This window comes from Pseudophryne corroboree, chromosome 1, assembly GCF_028390025.1.
Source record: "Pseudophryne corroboree isolate aPseCor3 chromosome 1, aPseCor3.hap2, whole genome shotgun sequence".
Classification (NCBI taxonomy): Eukaryota; Metazoa; Chordata; class Amphibia; order Anura; family Myobatrachidae; genus Pseudophryne; species Pseudophryne corroboree.
Genome location: NC_086444.1, coordinates 1,243,965,877 through 1,243,991,158, shown reverse-complemented (window position 1 = coordinate 1,243,991,158; position 25,282 = coordinate 1,243,965,877). Strand labels below are relative to the sequence as shown.

General features: G+C 35.1%; 1 protein-coding gene across 2 annotated transcripts in view; it reads left to right on the top strand.

Annotated features, from left to right (window-relative positions):
* C1H2orf81 (chromosome 1 C2orf81 homolog) overlaps positions 1-25,072 on the top strand; it is a 70,573-nt gene extending 45,501 nt beyond the window's left edge. Inside the window, exons 3-4 of one of the 2 annotated variants that reach the window (XM_063925562.1) lie at positions 21,051-21,257; positions 22,728-25,072. In XM_063925562.1, coding sequence (XP_063781632.1) covers positions 21,051-21,257; positions 22,728-23,801 — 1,281 coding nt within the window. In that variant the 3' untranslated portion in view covers positions 23,802-25,072. Of the gene's footprint in view, positions 1-21,050; positions 21,258-22,724 lie in introns of both variants that reach the window. The other variant, XM_063925553.1, reaches the window with a different exon arrangement.
* Positions 25,073-25,282: the final 210 nt, after the last annotated feature.

Below are 25,282 nucleotides of genomic sequence, written 5' to 3'. Positions count from 1 at the left end.
TTACAGTACAGTGATAGAGTAACACAGAGGATGTATATTATTATGTGATATATACACAGTTACAGTACAGTGATAGAGTAACACATAGAGGATGTATATTATTATGTGATATATACACAGTTACAGTACAGTGATAGAGTAACACATAGAGGATGTATATTATTATGTGATATATACACAGTTACAGTACAGTGATAGAGTAACACATAGAGGATGTATATTATTATGTGATATATACACAGTTACAGTACAGTGATAGAGTAACACATAGAGGATGTATATTATGTGTGATATATACACAGAGTAACATAGAGGATGTATATTATTATGTGATATATACACAGTTACAGTACAGTGATAGAGTAACACACAGAGGATGTATATTATTATGTGATATATACACAGTTACAGTACAGTGATAGAGTAACACACAGAGGATGTATATTATGTGTGATATATACACAGTTACAGTACAGTGATAGAGTAACACATAGAGGATGTATATTATTATGTGTGATATATACACAGTTACAGTACAGTGATAGAGTAACACAGAGGATGTATATTATTATGTAATATATACACAGTTACAGTACAGTGATAGAATAACACATAGAGGATGTATATTATTATGTGATATATACACAGTTACAGTACAGTGATAGAGTAACACATAGAGGATGTATATTATTATGTGATATATACACAGTTACAGTACAGTGATAGAGTAACACAGAGGATGTATATTATTATGTGATATATACACAGTTACAGTACAGTGATAGAGTAACACAGAGGATGTATATTATTATGTGATATATACACAGTTACAGTACAGTGATAGAGTAACACAGAGGATGTATATTATTATGTGATATATACACAGTTACAGTACAGTGATAGAGTAACACAGAGGATGGATATTATTATGTGATATATACACAGTTACAGTACAGTGATAGAGTAACACATAGAGGATGTATATTATGTGTGATATATACACAGTTACAGTACAGTGATAGAGTAACACAGAGGATGTATATTATTATGTGATATATACACAGTTACAGTACAGTGATAGAGTAACACAGAGGATGTATATTATTATGTGATATATACACAGTGACAGTACAGTGATAGAGTAACACAGAGGATGTATATTATTATGTGATATATACACAGTTACAGTACAGTGATAGAGTAACACAGAGGATGTATATTATTATGTGATATATACACAGTTACAGTACAGTGATAGAGTAACACATAGAGGATGTATATTATGGGTGATATATACACAGTTACAGTACAGTGATAGAGTAACATAGAGGATGTATATTATTATGTGATATATACACAGTTACAGTACAGTGAGAGTAACACACAGAGGATGTATATTATTATGTGATATATACACAGTTACAGTACAGTGATAGAGTAACACAGAGGATGTATATTATTATGTGACATATACACAGTTACAGTACAGTGATAGAGTAACACACAGAGGATGTATATTATTATGTGATATATACACAGTTACAGTACAGTGATAGAGTAACACAGGATGTATATTATTATGTGATATATACACAGTTACAGTACAGTGATAGAGTAACACAGAGGATGGATATTATTATGTGATATATACACAGTTACAGTACAGTGATAGAGTAACACATAGAGGATGTATATTATGTGTGATATATACACAGTTACAGTACAGTGATAGAGTAACACAGAGGATGGATATTATTATGTGATATATACACAGTTACAGTACAGTGATAGAGTAACACATAGAGGATGTATATTATGTGTGATATATACACAGTTACAGTACAGTGATAGAGTAACACAGAGGATGTATATTATTATGTGATATATACACAGTTACAGTACAGTGATAGAGTAACACAGGATGTATATTATTATGTGATATATACACAGTTACAGTACAGTGATAGAGTAACACAGAGGATGGATATTATTATGTGATATATACACAGTTACAGTACAGTGATAGAGTAACACATAGAGGATGTATATTATGTGTGATATATACACAGTTACAGTACAGTGATAGAGTAACACAGAGGATGGATATTATTATGTGATATATACACAGTTACAGTACAGTGATAGAGTAACACATAGAGGATGTATATTATGTGTGATATATACACAGTTACAGTACAGTGATAGAGTAACACAGAGGATGTATATTATTATGTGATATATACACAGTTACAGTACAGTGATAGAGTAACACAGAGGATGTATATTATTATGTGATATATACACAGTTACAGTACAGTGATAGAGTAACACAGAGGATGTATATTATTATGTGATATATACACAGTTACAGTACAGTGATAGAGTAACACATAGAGGATGTATATTATTATGTGATATATACACAGTTACAGTACAGTGATAGAGTAACACATAGAGGATGTATATTATGTGTGATATATACACAGTTACAGTACAGTGATAGAGTAACATAGAGGATGTATATTATTATGTGATATATACACAGTTACAGTACAGTGATAGAGTAACACATAGAGGATGTATATTATTATGTGATATATACACAGTTACAGTACAGTGATAGAGTAACACATAGAGGATGTATATTATGTGTGATATATACACAGTTACAGTACAGTGATAGAGTAACATAGAGGATGTATATTATTATGTGATATATACACAGTTACAGTACAGTGATAGAGTAACACATAGAGGATGTATATTATTATGTGATATATACACAGTTACAGTACAGTGATAGAGTAACACACAGAGGATGTATATTATTATGTGATATATACACAGTTACAGTACAGTGATAGAGTAACACAGAGGATGTATATTATTATGTAATATATACACAGTTACAGTACAGTGATAGAATAACACATAGAGGATGTATATTATTATGTGATATATACACAGTTACAGTACAGTGATAGAGTAACACGTAGAGGATGTATATTATTATGTGATATATACACAGTTACAGTACAGTGATAGAGTAACACAGAGGATGGATATTATTATGTGATATATACACAGTTACAGTACAGTGATAGAGTAACACAGAGGATGTATATTATTATGTGATATATACACAGTTACAGTACAGTGATAGAGTAACACATAGAGGATGTATATTATTATGTGATATATACACAGTTACAGTACAGTGATAGAGTAACACAGAGGATGTATATTATTATGCGATATATACAGTTACAGTACAGTGATAGAGTAACACAGAGGATGTATATTATTATGTGATATATACACAGTTACAGTACAGTGATAGAGTAACACATAGAGGATGTATATTATTATGTGATATATACACAGTTACAGTACAGTGATAGAGTAACACATAGAGGATGTATATTATGTGTGATATATACACAGTTACAGTACAGTGATAGAGTAACATAGAGGATGTATATTATTATGTGATATATACACAGTTACAGTACAGTGATAGAGTAACACATAGAGGATGTATATTATGTGTGATATATACACAGTTACAGTACAGTGATAGAGTAACATAGAGGATGTATATTATTATGTGATATATACAGTTACAGTACAGTGATAGAGTAACACACAGAGGATGTATATTATTATGTGATATATACACAGTTACAGTACAGTGATAGAGTAACACACAGAGGATGTATATTATGTGTGATATATACACAGTTACAGTACAGTGATAGAGTAACACATAGAGGATGTATATTATGTGACATATACACAGTTACAGTACAGTGATAGAGTAACACACAGAGGATGTATATTATTATGTGTGATATATACACAGTTACAGTACAGTGATAGAGTAACACAGAGGATGTATATTATTATGTGATATATACACAGTTACAGTACAGTGATAGAGTAACACAGAGGATGTATATTATTATGTGATATATACACAGTTACAGTACAGTGATAGAGTAACACAGAGGATGTATATTATTATGTGATATATACACAGTTACAGTACAGTGATAGAGTAACACAGAGGATGTATATTATTATGTGATATATACACAGTTACAGTACAGTGATAGAGTAACACATAGAGGATGTATATTATTATGTGATATATACACAGTTACAGTACAGTGATAGAGTAACACATAGAGGATGTATATTATTATGTGATATATACACAGTTACAGTACAGTGATAGAGTAACACATAGAGGATGTATATTATTATGTGATATATACACAGTTACAGTACAGTGATAGAGTAACACATAGAGGATGTATATTATTATGTGATATATACACAGTTACAGTACAGTGATAGAGTAACACATAGAGGATGTATATTATGTGTGATATATACACAGTTACAGTACAGTGATAGAGTAACACATAGAGGATGTATATTATTATGTGATATATACACAGTTACAGTACAGTGATAGAGTAACACATAGAGGATGTATATTATTATGTGATATATACACAGTTACAGTACAGTGATAGAGTAACACACAGAGGATGTATATTATTATGTGATATATACACAGTTACAGTACAGTGATAGAGTAACACATAGAGGATGTATATTATGTGTGATATATACACAGTTACAGTACAGTGATAGAGTAACACACAGAGGATGTATATTATTATGTGATACATACACAGTTACAGTACAGTGATAGAGTAACACACAGAGGATGTATATTATTATGTGATACATACACAGTTACAGTACAGTGATAGAGTAACACATAGAGGATGTATATTATTATGTGATATATACACAGTTACAGTACAGTGATAGAGTAACACATAGAGGATGTATATTATTATGTGATATATACACAGTTACAGTACAGTGATAGAGTAACACACAGAGGATGTATATTATTATGTGATATATACACAGTTACAGTACAGTGATAGAGTAACACATAGAGGATGTATATTATGTGTGATATATACACAGTTACAGTACAGTGATAGAGTAACACACAGAGGATGTATATTATTATGTGATATATACACAGTTACAGTACAGTGATAGAGTAACACAGAGGATGTATATTATGTGTGATATATACACAGTTACAGTACAGTGATAGAGTAACACAGAGGATGTATATTATGTGTGATATATACACAGTTACAGTACAGTGATAGAGTAACACACAGAGGATGTATATTATTATGTGATATATACACAGTTACAGTACAGTGATAGAGTAACATAGAGGATGTATATTATTATGTGATATATACACAGTTACAGTACAGTGATAGAGTAACACATAGAGGATGTATATTATTATGTGATATATACACAGTTACAGTACAGTGATAGAGTAACACATAGAGGATGTATATTATGTGTGATATATACAGTTACAGTACAGTGATAGAGTAACACACAGAGGATGTATATTATTATGTGATATATACAGTTACAGTACAGTGATAGAGTAACACACAGAGGATGTATATTATTATGTGATATATACAGTTACAGTACAGTGATAGAGTAACACACAGAGGATGTATATTATTATGTGATATATACAGTTACAGTACAGTGATAGAGTAACACACAGAGGATGTATATTATTATGTGATATATACACAGTTACAGTACAGTGATAGAGTAACACATAGAGGATGTATATTATTATGTGATATATACACAGTTACAGTACAGTGAGAGTAACACACAGAAGATGTATATTATTATGTGATATATACACAGTTACAGTACAGTGATAGAGTAACACATAGAGGATGTATATTATTATGTGATATATACACAGTTACAGTACAGTGATAGAGTAACACATAGAGGATGTATATTATGTGTGATATATACACAGTTACAGTACAGTGATAGAGTAACACATAGAGGATGTATATTATTATGTGATATATACACAGTTACAGTACAGTGATAGAGTAACACACAGAGGATGTATATTATTATGTGATATATACACAGTTACAGTACAGTGATAGAGTAACACACAGAGGATGTATATTATTATGTGATATATACACAGTTACAGTACAGTGATAGAGTAACACACAGAGGATGTATATTATTATGTGATATATACACAGTTACAGTACAGTGATAAAATAACACATAGAGGATGTATATTATGTGATATATACACAGTTACAGTACAGTGATAGAGTAACACACAGAGGATGTATATTATTATGTGACATATACACAGTTACAGTACAGTGATAGAGTAACACAGAGGATGTATATTATTATGTGATATATACACAGTTACAGTACAGTGATAGAGTAACACATAGAGGATGTATATTATGTGTGATATATACACAGTTACAGTACAGTGATAGAGTAACACATAGAGGATGTATATTATTATGTGATATATACACAGTTACAGTACAGTGATAGAGTAACACATAGAGGATGTATATTATGTGTGATATATACACAGTTACAGTACAGTGATAGAGTAACACACAGAGGATGTATATTATTATGTGATATATACACAGTTACAGTACAGTGATAGAGTAACACATAGAGGATGTATATTATGTGTGATATATACACAGTTACAGTACAGTGATAGAGTAACACACAGAGGATGTATATTATTATGTGATATATACACAGTTACAGTACAGTGATAGAGTAACAGAGGATGTATATTATTATGTGATATATACACAGTTACAGTACAGTGATAGAGTAACACAGAGGATGTATATATTATGTGATATATACACAGTTACAGTACAGTGATAGAGTAACACACAGAGGATGTATATTATTATGTGATATATACACAGTTACAGTACAGTGATAGAGTAACACAGAGGATGTATATTATTATGTGATATATACACAGTTACAGTACAGTGATAGAGTAACACATAGAGGATGTATATTATGTGTGATATATACACAGTTACAGTACAGTGATAGAGTAACACACAGAGGATGTATATTATTATGTGATATATACACAGTTACAGTACAGTGATAGAGTAACACACAGAGGATGTATATTATTATGTGATTTATACACAGTTACAGTACAGTGAGAGTAACACGGAGGATGTATATTATTGTTGTGATATATACACAGTTAGTTACAGTACAGTGATAGAGTAACATAGAGGATGTATATTATGTGTGATATATACACAGTTACAGTACAGTGATAGAGTAACACATAGAGGATGTATATTATTATGTGATATATACACAGTTACAGTACAGTGATAGAGTAACACATAGAGGATGTATATTATGTGTGATATATACACAGTTACAGTACAGTGATAGAGTAACATAGAGGATGTATATTATTATGTGATATATACACAGTTACAGTACAGTGATAGAGTAACACACAGAGGATGTATATTATTATGTGATATATACACAGTTACAGTACAGTGATAGAGTAACACAGAGGATGTATATATTATGTGATATATACACAGTTACAGTACAGTGATAGAGTAACACACAGAGGATGTATATTATTATGTGATATATACACAGTTACAGTACAGTGATAGAGTAATAGAGGATATATATTATGTGATATATACACAGTTACAGTACAGTGATAGAGTAACACAGAGGATGTATATTATTATGTGATATATACACAGTTACAGTACAGTGATAGAGTAACACATAGAGGATGTATATTATTATGTGATATATACACAGTTACAGTACAGTGATAGAGTAACATAGAGGATGTATATTATTATGTGATATATACAGTTACAGTACAGTGAGAGTAACACATAGAGGATGTATATTATTATGTGACATATACACAGTTACAGTACAGTGATAGAGTAACACATAGAGGATGTATATTATTATTATGTGATATATACAGTTACAGTACAGAGAGAGTAACACAGAAGATGTATATTATTTGATATATACACAGTTACAGTACAGTGATAGAGTAACACAGAGGATGTATATTATTATGTGACATATACACAGTTACAGTACAGTGATAGAGTAACACACAGAGGATGTATATTATTATGTGATATATATACACAGTTACAGTACAGTGATAGAGTAACACAGAGGATGTATATTATTATGTGACATATACACAGTTACAGTACAGTAATAGAGTAACACATTGAGGATGGATATTATTATGTGATATATACACAGTTACAGTACAGTGATAGAGTAACACAGAGGATGTATATTATTATGTGATATATACACAGTTACAGTACAGTGAGAGTAACACATAGAGGATGTATATTATTATGTGACATATACACAGTTACAGTACAGTGAGAGTAACACACAGAGGATGTATATTATTATGTGATTTATACACAGTTACAGTACAGTGAGAGTAACACGGAGGATGTATATTATTATTATTATGTGATATATACACAGTTAGTTACAGTACAGTGATAGAGTAACACACAGAGGATGTATATTATTATGTGACATATACACAGTTACAGTACAGTGATAGAGTAACACATAGAGGATGTATATTATGTGATATATACACAGTTACAGTACAGTGATAGAGTAACACACAGAGGATGTATATTATGTGATATATACACAGTTACAGTACAGTGATAGAGTAACACACAGAGGATGTATATTATTATGTGATTTATACACAGTTACAGTACAGTGAGAGTAACACGGAGGATGTATATTATTGTTGTGATATATACACAGTTACAGTACAGTGATAGAGTAACACATAGAGGATGTATATTATTATGTTATATATACAGTTACAGTACAGTGAGAGTAACACAGAGGATGTATATTATGTGATATATACACAGTTACAGTACAGTGATAGAGTAACATAGAGGATGTATATTATGTGACATATACACAGTTACAGTACAGTGATAGAGTAACAGAGGATGTATATTATTATGTGACATGTACACAGTTACAGCACAGTGATAGAGTAACACACAGAGGATGTATATTATTATGTGACATATACACAGTTACAGTACAGTGATAGAGTAACACACAGAGGATGTATATTATGTGATATATATACAGTTACAGTACAGTGATAGAGTAACACAGAGGATGTATATTATTTGATATATACACAGTTACAGTACAGTGATAGAGTAACACATAGAGGATGTATATTATTATGTGACATATACACAGTTACAGTACAGTGATAGAGTAACATACACAGGATGTATATTATTATGTGACATATACACAGTTACAGTACAGTGAGAGAGTAACACAGAGGATGTATATTATTATGTGATATATACACAGTTACAGTACAGTGATAGAATTACACACAGAGGATGTATATTATGTGTGATATATATACAGCTACAGCACAGTGATAGAGTAACACATAGAGGATGTATATTATGTGTGATATATACACAGTTACAGTACAGTGATAGAGTAACACACAGAGGATGTATATTATTATGTGACATATACACAGTTACAGTACAGTGATAGAGTAACACATAGAGGATGTATATTATTATGTGACATATACACAGTTACAGTACAGTGATAGAGTAACACACAGAGGATGTATATTATTATTATGTGATATATACACAGTTACAGTACAGTGATAGAGTAACACATAGAGGATGGATATTATTATGTGATATATACACAGTTACAGTACAGTGATAGAGTAACACACAGAGGATGTATATTATTATGTGATTTATACACAGTTACAGGGGGTCATTCCGAGTTGTTCGCTCGCAAGCGGATTTTAGCAGATTTGCTCATGCTAAGACGCCGCCTACTGGGAGTGAATCTTAGCATCTTAAAATAGCGAACGATGTAATCGCAATATTGCGATTACACACCTCGTAGCAGTTTCTGAGTAGCTCCAGACTTACTCGGCATCTGCGATCATTTCACTGCTTGTCGTTCCTGGTTTGACGTCACAAACACACCCAGCGTTCGCCCAGACACTCCTCCGTTTCTCCAGCCACTCATGCGTTTTTTCCGGAAACTGTAGCGTTTTTTCCCACACGCCCATAAAACGGCCTGTTTCCGCCCAGTAACACCCATTTCCTGTCAATCACATTACGATCGCCAGAACGATGAAAAAGCCGTGAGTAAAATTCCTAACTGCATAGCAAATTTACTTGGCGCAGTCGCAGTACGGACATTGCGCATTAAGCGGAAAATCGCTGCGATGCGAAGATTTTTAACGAGCGAACAACTCGGTATGACCCCCACAGTACAGTGATAGAGTAACACACGGAGGATGTATATTATTATTATGTGATATATACACAGTTACAGTACAGTGATAGAGTAACATAGAGGATGTATATTATTATGTGATATATACACAGTTACAGTACAGTGATAGAGTAACACATAGAGGATGTATATTATTTGATATATACACAGTTACAGTACAGTGATAGAGTAACACATAGAGGATGTATATTATTATGTGACATATACACAGTTACAGTACAGTGAGAGAGTAACACACAGAGGATGTATATTATTATTATTATGTGATATATACACAGTTAGTTACAGTACAGTGATAGAGTAACACAGAGAGGATGTATATTATTATGTGACATATACACAGTTACAGTACAGTGATAGAGTAACACACAGAGGATGTATATTATGTGATATATACACAGTTACAGTACAGTGATAGAGTAACACACAGAGGATGTATATTATTATGTGATATATACACAGTTACAGTACAGTGATAGAGTAACACAGAGGATGTATATTATTATGTGATATATACACAGTTACAGTACAGTGATAGAGTAACACATAGAGGATGTATATTATTATGTGATATATACACAGTTACAGTACAGTGATAGAGTAACAGAGGATGTATATTATTATGTGATATATACACAGTTACAGTACAGTGATAGAGTAACACATAGAGGATGTATATTATTATGTGATATATACACAGTTACAGTACAGTGATAGAGTAACAGAGGATGTATATTATTATGTGATATATACACAGTTACAGTACAGTGATAGAGTAACACATAGAGGATGTATATTATTATGTGATATATACACAGTTACAGTACAGTGATAGAGTAACACAGAGGATGTATATTATTATGTGATATATACACAGTTACAGTACAGTGAGAGTAACACACAGAAGATGTATATTATTATGTGATATATACACAGTTACAGTACAGTGATAGAGTAACACATAGAGGATGTATATTATTATGTGATATATACACAGTTACAGTACAGTGATAGAGTAACACATAGAGGATGTATATTATGTGATATATACACAGTTACAGTACAGTGATAGAGTAACACATAGAGGATGTATGTTATGTGATATATACACAGTTACAGTACAGTGATAGAATTACACACAGAGGATGTATATTATGTGATATATATATATATATATATATATATATACAGTTACAGTACAGTGATAGAGTAACACATAGAGGATGTATATTATGTGTGATATGTACACAGTTACAGTACAGTGATAGAGTAACACACAGAGGATGTATATTATGTGATATATACAGTTACAGTACAGTGATATAGTAACACAGAGGATGTATATTATTATGTGACATATACACAGTTACAGTACAGTGATAGAGTAACACATAGAGGATGTATATTATTATGTGATATATACACAGTTACAGTACAGTGATAGAGTAACACATAGAGGATGTATGTTATGTGATATATACACAGTTACAGTACAGTGATAGAATTACACACAGAGGATGTATATTATTATGTGATATATATATACAGTTACAGTACAGTGATAGAGTAACACAGAGGATGTATATTATTATGTGACATATACACAGTTACAGTACAGTGATAGAGTAACATAGAGGATGTATATTATTATGTGACATATACACAGTTACAGTACAGTGATAGAGTAACACACAGAGGATGTATATTATTATGTGACATATACACAGTTACAGTACAGTGAGAGAGTAACACAGAGGATGTATATTATTATTATGTGATATATACACAGTTAGTTACAGTACAGTGATAGAGTAACACAGAGGATGTATATTATTATGTGATATATACACAGTTACAGTACAGTGATAGAGTAACACAGAGGATGGATATTATTATGTGACATATACACAGTTACAGTACAGTGATAGAGTAACACACAGAGGATGTATATTATTATGTGATTTATACACAGTTACAGTACAGTGAGAGTAACACGGAGGATGTATATTATTATTATTATGTGATATATACACAGTTAGTTACAGTACAGTGATAGAGTAACACACAGAGGATGTATATTATTATGTGACATATACACAGTTACAGTACAGTGATAGAGTAACACATAGAGGATGTATATTATGTGATATATACACAGTTACAGTACAGTGATAGAGTAACACACAGAGGATGTATATTATGTGATATATACACAGTTACAGTACAGTGATAGAGTAACACACAGAGGATGTATATTATTATGTGATTTATACACAGTTACAGTACAGTGAGAGTAACACGGAGGATGTATATTATTGTTGTGATATATACACAGTTACAGTACAGTGATAGAGTAACACATAGAGGATGTATATTATTATGTTATATATACAGTTACAGTACAGTGAGAGTAACACAGAGGATGTATATTATGTGATATATACACAGTTACAGTACAGTGATAGAGTAACATAGAGGATGTATATTATGTGACATATACACAGTTACAGTACAGTGATAGAGTAACAGAGGATGTATATTATTATGTGACATGTACACAGTTACAGCACAGTGATAGAGTAACACACAGAGGATGTATATTATTATGTGACATATACACAGTTACAGTACAGTGATAGAGTAACACACAGAGGATGTATATTATGTGATATATATACAGTTACAGTACAGTGATAGAGTAACACAGAGGATGTATATTATTTGATATATACACAGTTACAGTACAGTGATAGAGTAACACATAGAGGATGTATATTATTATGTGACATATACACAGTTACAGTACAGTGATAGAGTAACATACACAGGATGTATATTATTATGTGACATATACACAGTTACAGTACAGTGAGAGAGTAACACAGAGGATGTATATTATTATGTGATATATACACAGTTACAGTACAGTGATAGAATTACACACAGAGGATGTATATTATGTGTGATATATATACAGCTACAGCACAGTGATAGAGTAACACATAGAGGATGTATATTATGTGTGATATATACACAGTTACAGTACAGTGATAGAGTAACACACAGAGGATGTATATTATTATGTGACATATACACAGTTACAGTACAGTGATAGAGTAACACATAGAGGATGTATATTATTATGTGACATATACACAGTTACAGTACAGTGATAGAGTAACACACAGAGGATGTATATTATTATTATGTGATATATACACAGTTACAGTACAGTGATAGAGTAACACATAGAGGATGGATATTATTATGTGATATATACACAGTTACAGTACAGTGATAGAGTAACACACAGAGGATGTATATTATTATGTGATTTATACACAGTTACAGGGGGTCATTCCGAGTTGTTCGCTCGCAAGCGGATTTTAGCAGATTTGCTCATGCTAAGACGCCGCCTACTGGGAGTGAATCTTAGCATCTTAAAATAGCGAACGATGTAATCGCAATATTGCGATTACACACCTCGTAGCAGTTTCTGAGTAGCTCCAGACTTACTCGGCATCTGCGATCATTTCACTGCTTGTCGTTCCTGGTTTGACGTCACAAACACACCCAGCGTTCGCCCAGACACTCCTCCGTTTCTCCAGCCACTCATGCGTTTTTTCCGGAAACTGTAGCGTTTTTTCCCACACGCCCATAAAACGGCCTGTTTCCGCCCAGTAACACCCATTTCCTGTCAATCACATTACGATCGCCAGAACGATGAAAAAGCCGTGAGTAAAATTCCTAACTGCATAGCAAATTTACTTGGCGCAGTCGCAGTACGGACATTGCGCATTAAGCGGAAAATCGCTGCGATGCGAAGATTTTTAACGAGCGAACAACTCGGTATGACCCCCACAGTACAGTGATAGAGTAACACACGGAGGATGTATATTATTATTATGTGATATATACACAGTTACAGTACAGTGATAGAGTAACATAGAGGATGTATATTATTATGTGATATATACACAGTTACAGTACAGTGATAGAGTAACACATAGAGGATGTATATTATTTGATATATACACAGTTACAGTACAGTGATAGAGTAACACATAGAGGATGTATATTATTATGTGACATATACACAGTTACAGTACAGTGAGAGAGTAACACACAGAGGATGTATATTATTATTATTATGTGATATATACACAGTTAGTTACAGTACAGTGATAGAGTAACACAGAGAGGATGTATATTATTATGTGACATATACACAGTTACAGTACAGTGATAGAGTAACACACAGAGGATGTATATTATGTGATATATACACAGTTACAGTACAGTGATAGAGTAACACACAGAGGATGTATATTATTATGTGATATATACACAGTTACAGTACAGTGATAGAGTAACACAGAGGATGTATATTATTATGTGATATATACACAGTTACAGTACAGTGATAGAGTAACACATAGAGGATGTATATTATTATGTGATATATACACAGTTACAGTACAGTGATAGAGTAACAGAGGATGTATATTATTATGTGATATATACACAGTTACAGTACAGTGATAGAGTAACACATAGAGGATGTATATTATTATGTGATATATACACAGTTACAGTACAGTGATAGAGTAACAGAGGATGTATATTATTATGTGATATATACACAGTTACAGTACAGTGATAGAGTAACACATAGAGGATGTATATTATTATGTGATATATACACAGTTACAGTACAGTGATAGAGTAACACAGAGGATGTATATTATTATGTGATATATACACAGTTACAGTACAGTGAGAGTAACACACAGAAGATGTATATTATTATGTGATATATACACAGTTACAGTACAGTGATAGAGTAACACATAGAGGATGTATATTATTATGTGATATATACACAGTTACAGTACAGTGATAGAGTAACACATAGAGGATGTATATTATGTGATATATACACAGTTACAGTACAGTGATAGAGTAACACATAGAGGATGTATGTTATGTGATATATACACAGTTACAGTACAGTGATAGAATTACACACAGAGGATGTATATTATGTGATATATATATATATATATATATATATATATACAGTTACAGTACAGTGATAGAGTAACACATAGAGGATGTATATTATGTGTGATATGTACACAGTTACAGTACAGTGATAGAGTAACACACAGAGGATGTATATTATGTGATATATACAGTTACAGTACAGTGATATAGTAACACAGAGGATGTATATTATTATGTGACATATACACAGTTACAGTACAGTGATAGAGTAACACATAGAGGATGTATATTATTATGTGATATATACACAGTTACAGTACAGTGATAGAGTAACACATAGAGGATGTATGTTATGTGATATATACACAGTTACAGTACAGTGATAGAATTACACACAGAGGATGTATATTATTATGTGATATATATATACAGTTACAGTACAGTGATAGAGTAACACAGAGGATGTATATTATTATGTGACATATACACAGTTACAGTACAGTGATAGAGTAACATAGAGGATGTATATTATTATGTGACATATACACAGTTACAGTACAGTGATAGAGTAACACACAGAGGATGTATATTATTATGTGACATATACACAGTTACAGTACAGTGAGAGAGTAACACAGAGGATGTATATTATTATTATGTGATATATACACAGTTAGTTACAGTACAGTGATAGAGTAACACAGAGGATGTATATTATTATGTGACATATACACAGTTACAGTACAGTGATAGAGTAACAGAGGATGTATATTATTATGTGACATATATACAGTTACAGTACAGTGATAGAATAACACAGAAGATGTATATTATTATGTGATATATACACAGTTACAGTACAGTGATAGAGTAACACATAGAGGATGTATATTATTATGTGATATATACACAGTTACAGTACAGTGATAGAGTAACATAGAGGATGTATATTATGTGACATATACACAGTTACAGTACAGTGATAGAGTAACATAGAGGATGTATATTATTATGTGACATGTACACAGTTACAGCACAGTGATAGAGTAACACACAGAGGATGTATATTATTATGTGACATATACACAGTTACAGTACAGTGATAGAGTAACAGAGGATGTATATTATTATGTGACATATATACAGTTACAGTACAGTGATAGAATAACACAGAAGATGTATATTATTATGTGATATATACACAGTTACAGTACAGTGATAGAGTAACACATAGAGGATGTATATTATTATGTGATATATACACAGTTACAGTACAGTGATAGAGTAACATAGAGGATGTATATTATGTGACATATACACAGTTACAGTACAGTGATAGAGTAACATAGAGGATGTATATTATTATGTGACATGTACACAGTTACAGCACAGTGATAGAGTAACACACAGAGGATGTATATTATTATGTGACATATACACAGTTACAGTACAGTGATAGAGTAACACACAGAGGATGTATATTATTATGTGACATATACACAGTTACAGTACAGTGAGAGTAACAGAGGATGTATATTATTATGTGACATATACACAGTTACAGTACAGTGATAGAGTAACACAGAGGATGTATATTATTATGTGACATATACACAGTTACAGTACAGTGATAGAGTAACACATAGAGGATGTATATTATTATGTTATATATACAGTTACAGTACAGTGAGAGTAACACAGAGGATGTATATTATGTGATATATACACAGTTACAGTACAGTGATAGAGTAACATAGAGGATGTATATTATGTGACATATACACAGTTACAGTACAGTGATAGAGTAACAGAGGATGTATATTATTATGTGACATGTACACAGTTACAGCACAGTGATAGAGTAACACACAGAGGATGTATATTATTATGTGACATATACACAGTTACAGTACAGTGATAGAGTAACACACAGAGGATGTATATTATGTGATATATATACAGTTACAGTACAGTGATAGAGTAACACAGAGGATGTATATTATTTGATATATACACAGTTACAGTACAGTGATAGAGTAACACATAGAGGATGTATATTATTATGTGACATATACACAGTTACAGTACAGTGATAGAGTAACATACACAGGATGTATATTATTATGTGACATATACACAGTTACAGTACAGTGAGAGAGTAACACAGAGGATGTATATTATTATTATGTGATATATACACAGTTAGTTACAGTACAGTGATAGAGTAACACAGAGGATGTATATTATTATGTGATATATACACAGTTACAGTACAGTGATAGAGTAACACACAGAGGATGTATATTGTGTGATATGTACACAGTTACAGTACAGTGATAGAGTAACATAGAGGATGTATATTATTATGTGACATGTACACAGTTACAGCACAGTGATAGAGTAACACACAGAGGATGTATATTATTATGTGACATATACACAGTTACAGTACAGTGATAGAGTAACACACAGAGGATGTATATTATTATGTGATATATACACAGTTACAGTACAGTGATAGAATAACACACAGAGGATGTATATTATTATGTGACATATACACAGTTACAGTACAGTGATAGAATAACACAGAGGATGTATATTATTATGTGATATATACACAGTTACAGCACAGTGATAGAGTAACACACAGAGGATGTATATTATTATGTGACATATACACAGTTACAGTACAGTGATAGAGTAACACAGAGGATGTATATTATTATGTGACATATACACAGTTACAGTACAGTGAGAGTAACAGAGGATGTATATTATTATGTGACATATACACAGTTACAGTACAGTGATAGAGTAACACAGAGGATGTATATTATTATGTGACATATACACAGTTACAGTACAGTGATAGAGTAACATAGAGGATGTATATTATTATGTTATATATACAGTTACAGTACAGTGAGAGTAACATAGAGGATGTATATTATGTGACATATACACAGTTACAGTACAGTGATAGAGTAACAGAGGATGTATATTATGTGACATGTACACAGTTACAGCACAGTGATAGAGTAACACACAGAGGATGTATATTATTATGTGACATATACACAGTTACAGTACAGTGATAGAGTAACACACAGAGGATGTATATTATTATGTGACATATACACAGTTACAGTACAGTGATAGAGTAACACAGAGGATGTATATTATTATGTGATATATACACAGTTACAGTACAGTGATAGAGTAACACATAGAGGATGTATATTATTATGTGACATATACACAGTTACAGTACAGTGAGAGTAACATAGAGGATGTATATTATTATGTGACATATACACAGTTACAGTACAGTGATAGAGTAACACATAGAGGATGTATATTATTATGTGACATATATACAGTTACAGTACAGTGATAGAGTAACACATAGAGGATGGATATTATTATGTGATATATACACAGTTACAGTACAGTGATAGAGTAACACACAGAGAATGTATATTATTATGTGATTTATACACCGTTACAGGGGGTCATTCCGAGTTGTTCGCTCGCAAGCGGATTTTAGCAGATTTGCTCATGCTAAGCCGCCGCCTACTGGGAGTGAATCTTAGCATCTTAAAATAGCGAACGATGTAATCGCAATATTGCGATTACACACCTCGTAGCAGTTTCTGAGTAGCTCCAGACTTACTCGGCATCTGCGATCATTTCACTGCTCGTCGTTCCTGGTTTGACGTCACAAACACACCCAGCGTTCGCCCAGACACTCCTTCGTTTCTCCGGCCACTCCTGCGTTTTTTCCGGAAACGGTAGCGTTTTTTCCCACACGCCCATAAAACGGCGTGTTTCCGCCCAGTAACACCCATTACCTGTCAATCACATTACGATCGCCAGAACGATGAAAAAGCCGTGAGTAAAATTCCTAACTGCATAGCAAATTTACTTGGCGCAGTCGCAGTGCGGACATTGCGCATGCGCATTAAGCGGAAAATCGCTGCGATGCGAAGATTTTTAACGAGCGAACAACTCGGAATGACCCCCACAGTACAGTGATAGAGTAACACACGGAGGATGTATATTATTATTATTATGTGATATATACACACAGTTACAGTACAGTGATAGAGTAACACATAGAGGATGTATATTATTATGTGATATATACACAGTTACAGTACAGTGATAGAGTAACACATAGAGGATGTATATTATGTGATATATACAGTTACAGTACAGTGATAGAGTAACACAGAGGATGTATATTATTATGTGATATATACAGTTACAGTACAGTGATAGAGTAACACACAGAGGATGTATATTATTATGTGACATATACACAGTTACAGTACAGTGATAGAATAACACACAGAGGATGTATATTATTATGTGATATATACACAGTTACAGTACAGTGATAGAGTAACACACAGAGGATGTATATTATTATGTGACATATACACAGTTACAGTACAGTGATAGAGTAACACACAGAGGATGTATATTATTATGTGATATATACACAGTTACAGTACAGTGATAGAGTAACACATAGAGGATGTATATTATGTGATATATACACAGTTACAGTACAGTGATAGAGTAACACACAGAGGATGTATATTATTATGTGACATATACACAGTTACAGTACAGTGAGAGTAACACATAGAGGGTGTATATTATTATGTGACATATACACAGTTACAGTACAATGATAGAGTAACACACAGAGGATGTATATTATTATGTGACATATACACAGTTACAGTACAGTGAGAGTAACACATAGAGGGTGTATATTATTATGTGACATATACACAGTTACAGTACAATGATAGAGTAACACACAGAGGATGTATATTATTATGTGACATATACACAGTTACAGTACAGTGATAGAGTAACAGAGGATGTATATTATGTGATATATACACAGTTACAGTACAGTGATAGAGTAACACAGAGGATGTATATTATTATGTGATATATACACAGTTACAGTACAGTGATAGAATAACACACAGAGGATGTATATTATTATGTGATATATACACAGTTACAGTACAGTGATAGAGTAACACACAGAGGATGTATATTATTATGTGACATATACACAGTTACAGTACAGTGATAGAGTAACACACAGAGGATGTATATTATTATGTGATATATACACAGTTACAGTACAGTGATAGAGTAACACATAGAGGATGTATATTATGTGACATACACAGTTACAGTACAGTGATAGAGTAACACATAGAGGATGTATATTATTATGTGACATATACACAGTTACAGTACAGTGATAGAGTAACACATAGAGGATGTATATTATTATGTGATATATACACAGTTACAGTACAGTGATAGAGTAACACACAGAGGATGTATATTATGTGATATATACAGTTACAGTACAGTGATAGAGTAACACACAGAGGATGTATATTATTATGTGACATATACACAGTTACAGTACAGTGATAGAGTAACACACGGAGGATGTATATTATTATGTGATATATACACAGTTACAGTACAGTGATAGAGTAACACATAGAGGATGTATATTATTATGTGATATATACACAGTTACAGTACAGTGATAGAGTAACAGAGGATGTATATTATTATGTGACATATACACAGTTACAGTACAGTGATAGAGTAACACACAGAGGATGGATATTATTATGTAATGGTTATATACCCGTTGTGTACAGGTGATTCCGTATACCGTCAGCCAGGCCCGCGACGCAATCACGCACATCATTAAGTGGACATTCATGCCCAGAGATAAGAGTGAGGATGAGTTGGACTCAGACACCAACTGGCAAGAGGAGCCGGCGCTGTGTCCCAATGACTCCTGGGCACAGGGGTGTGTGCCCGTCACCCAACCTGTCCCGTCACTCCGTTCCAGTCACCCTCAGGTAGCTATACCCTTTCCCAGTATTGTGTCATGTACACCCGCTGCCCAGGGTTATAATGCCTTTCAGAACAGTAATATAAAATGGTAGCTGTTCAATTAATTTCTGGCTGATTACAAATTGTGAATAAAGTAAGAGCCAGTAACTGAGCACCTGGGTAACACCATGCTGCACTGCAGGGGGGCAGATGTAACATGTGCAGAGAGTTAGGTGTGGGAGGGGTGTGTCCTAGCTCAGAGCTACATTACAGTATGAGAATAAAGCTGCCAGCATGTGTGGGCTACATGCAGAAGCAGCCAGTAACTGAGCTCCTGGGTAACACCATGCTGCACTGCAGGGGGGCAGATGTAACATGTGCAGAGAGTTAGGTGTGGGAGGAATGGGTCATAGCTCAGATCTACTTTGCAGTGTGAGAGTAATGCTGTCCAGCATGTGTGGGCTACATGCAGAAGCAGCCAGTAACTGAGCACCTGGGTAACACCATGCTGCACTGCAGGGGGCAGATGTAACATGTGCAGAGAGTTAGATCTGTGAGGGGCGTGTCCTAGCTCAGAGCTACATTGCAGTATGAGAATAAAGCTGCTCAGCATGTGTGGGCTACATGCAGAAGCAGCCAGTAACTGAGCACCTGGGTAACACCATGCTGCACTGCAGGGGAGGCAGATGTAACATGTGCAGAGAGTTAGGTGTGGGAGGAACGTGTCCTAGCTCAGATCTACATTGCAGTGTGAGAATAAAGCTGTCCAGCATGTGTGGGCTACATGCAGAAGCAGACAGTAACTGAGCACCTGGGTAACACCATGCTGCACTGCAGGGGGCAGATGTAACATGTGCAGAGAGTTAGATCTGTGAGGGGCGTGTCCTAGCTCAGAGCTACATTGCAGTGTGAGAATAAAGCTGCCCAGCATGTGTAGGCTACATGCAGAAGCAGCCAGTAACTGAGCACCTGTGTAAAGCCATGCTGCACTGCAGGGGGCAGATGTAACATGTGCAGAGAGTTAGGTGTGGGAGGGGCATGTCCTAGATCAGAGCTACTTTGCAGTGTGATAATAGAGCTGCCTAGCATGTGTGGGCTACATGCAGAAGCAGCCAGTAACTGAGCACCTGGGTAACACCATGCTGCACTGTAGGGGGGCAGATGTAACATGTGCAGAGAGTTAGGTGTGGGGTGGATGTGTCCTAGCTCAGAGCTACATTGCAGTGTGAGAATAAAGCTTCCCAGTATGTGTGAGCGACATGCAGAAGCAGCCAGTAACTGAGCACCTGGGTAACACCATGCTGCACTGCAAGGGGCAGATGTAACATGTGCAGAGAGTGTATTGCAGCATGGCTTGTTCCTGGTACACAGTTACTTGCTTTTGCTGCTACCTCAGAACCAGCACTACTGTGTTATGGATCAACTGGGTACTTTTATTTTCGTGACAATGAGACCCAGCAGCTGCCAATTAGTCTTCTCTCTGTCCTCCACAGCAGGCAAGCTCAGAGCACCTCATGCCAGATATCCCTGAACAAGAAGCAGAAGCTGGAACCCAGACATTGGACCTCACAATATCTCTAAATAGTTCTGAGTATCCCACTCTGCCAAACCCTCGTCCAGCAGAATCAGAAGCTAAAATTCAGACAGTGGAACCCCAAAAATATCCACAGAATTTTGAGGATCTCCCTCTACCAAATCCTGGGCAAGAAGATACCCAGCCTTATGCAACCCAAGCTTCTCAGCTACACATCAAGCCTACGCCTCCACTTGAGCCCAAAAAGACCAGGAACCGTTATCATCCTCATCGTGGACCTCTACGCTCAGCTGGCTTCAAGAACATCACTAAGTCCCTCGAGGAGACAGAAAAAGAGATGTTGTTGGATCAGTTCCTCAGGGAAAAGGAAGAGAACAAAGCAGATGAAACCCTTAATCTTTTGCCCACATCTTTGCACAACATCCTGAAGATCCAGCTCATGAGGCCACCTCAGAAGAACAATCTTATCTACGATGATGCAGGAAATATTCTTTCTGTGCCTCAAGTGGACCTCTCCAAACTTCCACGACACCATGTCATCCCCCACATTGAAGTGTTAGATGCCAGTAAACAGTCAGGTAGGAAAGCAGGAAATGTGGGTGTAGGAGCACCTAGTCTTGTGCGTAAAAGAGTCAGGAGATCCAGTGATAAAGAAGCCAATAAACTGTGTGAGAAGTATGGGTTACAGTTACACCCTGCGTCCTATGAATCTCAGGTGTCAGGTGAGAAGACACTTCCTCTGCACGCACTAACCAGGTCCAGCAGAGCAGATGCTACGCAAGGTCCTAATCCTGTCTCAGCTGGCATTCTGCTAGATACCATGCAGCTTTCCCATGGGGTTATACTAAGAGAGGGCAACTTAACAAAGCGAGGGTCTCTAGACATCCTTCAGCAGAGGGGAAAGGGCTGGACGGAGGATAGAAGAGTACTCCGGCCCATCAGAGCTTCCATAACTCTGCCAAGCGTCTCTGTGGACCAGCTTATTAAGAACAACATACCTCAGGTACAGCCCCTTGTGTCCTTCATTTCACCATAATGTCTGTGTGCCAACATCTAAGCTTGAGGAGTCTCTTCCATCTCCTCACTGAGGACTCTCAGCTATTTCTCTGGCCTGGGGACTCTACAGTAAATCTAAGGCCTGAGATCTCTCCACTACATCTCCTAGCTGAGGACTCTCCACTACATCTCCTAGCTGAGGACTCTCCACTACATGTCCTAGCTGAGGACTCTCCACTACATCTCCTAGCTGAGGACTCTCCACTACATCTCCTAGCTGAGGACTCTGTGTGCCAGGCATCTTCTGCAGCCTAAAGACGCTCCACTACATGTCCTGAGGACTCTCCACTACATGTCCTAGCTGATGACTCTCCACTACATTTCCTAGCTGAAGACTCTCCACTACATCTCATAACTGAGGACTCTGTGTGCCAGACAGGCTAAAGATTCTCAACTACATCTCCTGAGAACTCTACTACATTTCCTAGCTAAGGACTCTCCACTACATCTCCTAGCTGAGGACTCTGTGTGCCAGACATCTTCTGCAGCCTAAAGACTCTCCACTACATCTCCTGAGGACTCTCCACTACATCTCGTAGCTGAGGACTCTGTGCCAAACATTTTCTGCAGCTTAAAGACTCTCAATTACAGTACATCTCCTGTGGACTCTTCACTACATCTCCTGAGGACTCTCCACTACGTGTCCAGAGGATTCTCCACTACATCTCTTAGCTGAGGACTCTCCACTACATCTCCTACCTGAGGACACTGTGTTCCAACATCTGCTTCCGCCTAAGGAATTTCCACGACATACCCTGAGGACACCCCACTACATCTCCTGAGGACACCCCACTACATCTCCTAGCTGAGGACTCTCCTCTATAAACCCTGTCTCAGAGTTGTGTAGACCCAGTGTACAGGACACGTCTGAGCCCTCCGTGTGACGTCACAGGAAGTGTCTACAGCAATGTGTATAAGAACGTACCCTTGTATGTCACCTACAGAACATACATGACCGAGGCCAGGTGAGACACGTGCCAGATATGCAGCAGTACATACAGGCGTGCACCGCTGAATACAACAATGCGTTGTCCCTTTCCTGGTGGGTGGAGGAGTGTGGAGATACTATGACCTGGCTGTGTAACTGGTGCCCACATCATAGTGTAATACATCATTCACTGTCACAGAGACATTAACCGTTCATTCCAATTAACAATCATTTGATGACTTTAATTTAATGAAATAATAACTATTACTTTCTCCATAACGTGACACCTGAGTTTTCTCCTAATAAAATGAATAAAACAGTTATCTCTGCCGCCTTCAGAGTCGGCCTTAGGTATAGGCAAACTAGGCTAATGCCTAGGGCATTTGGTATGCTTAGGGGCACCAGCAGCTTCTGCTGATTAAAATGATATGCGGCATGCCTATATTCTGTGTGTGACTGCGTCTGTATCTATATACGAAATGCTACGTTGCAGTGTAGTCCTGGAAATCACTGTAATGTAGCATTTCATATGC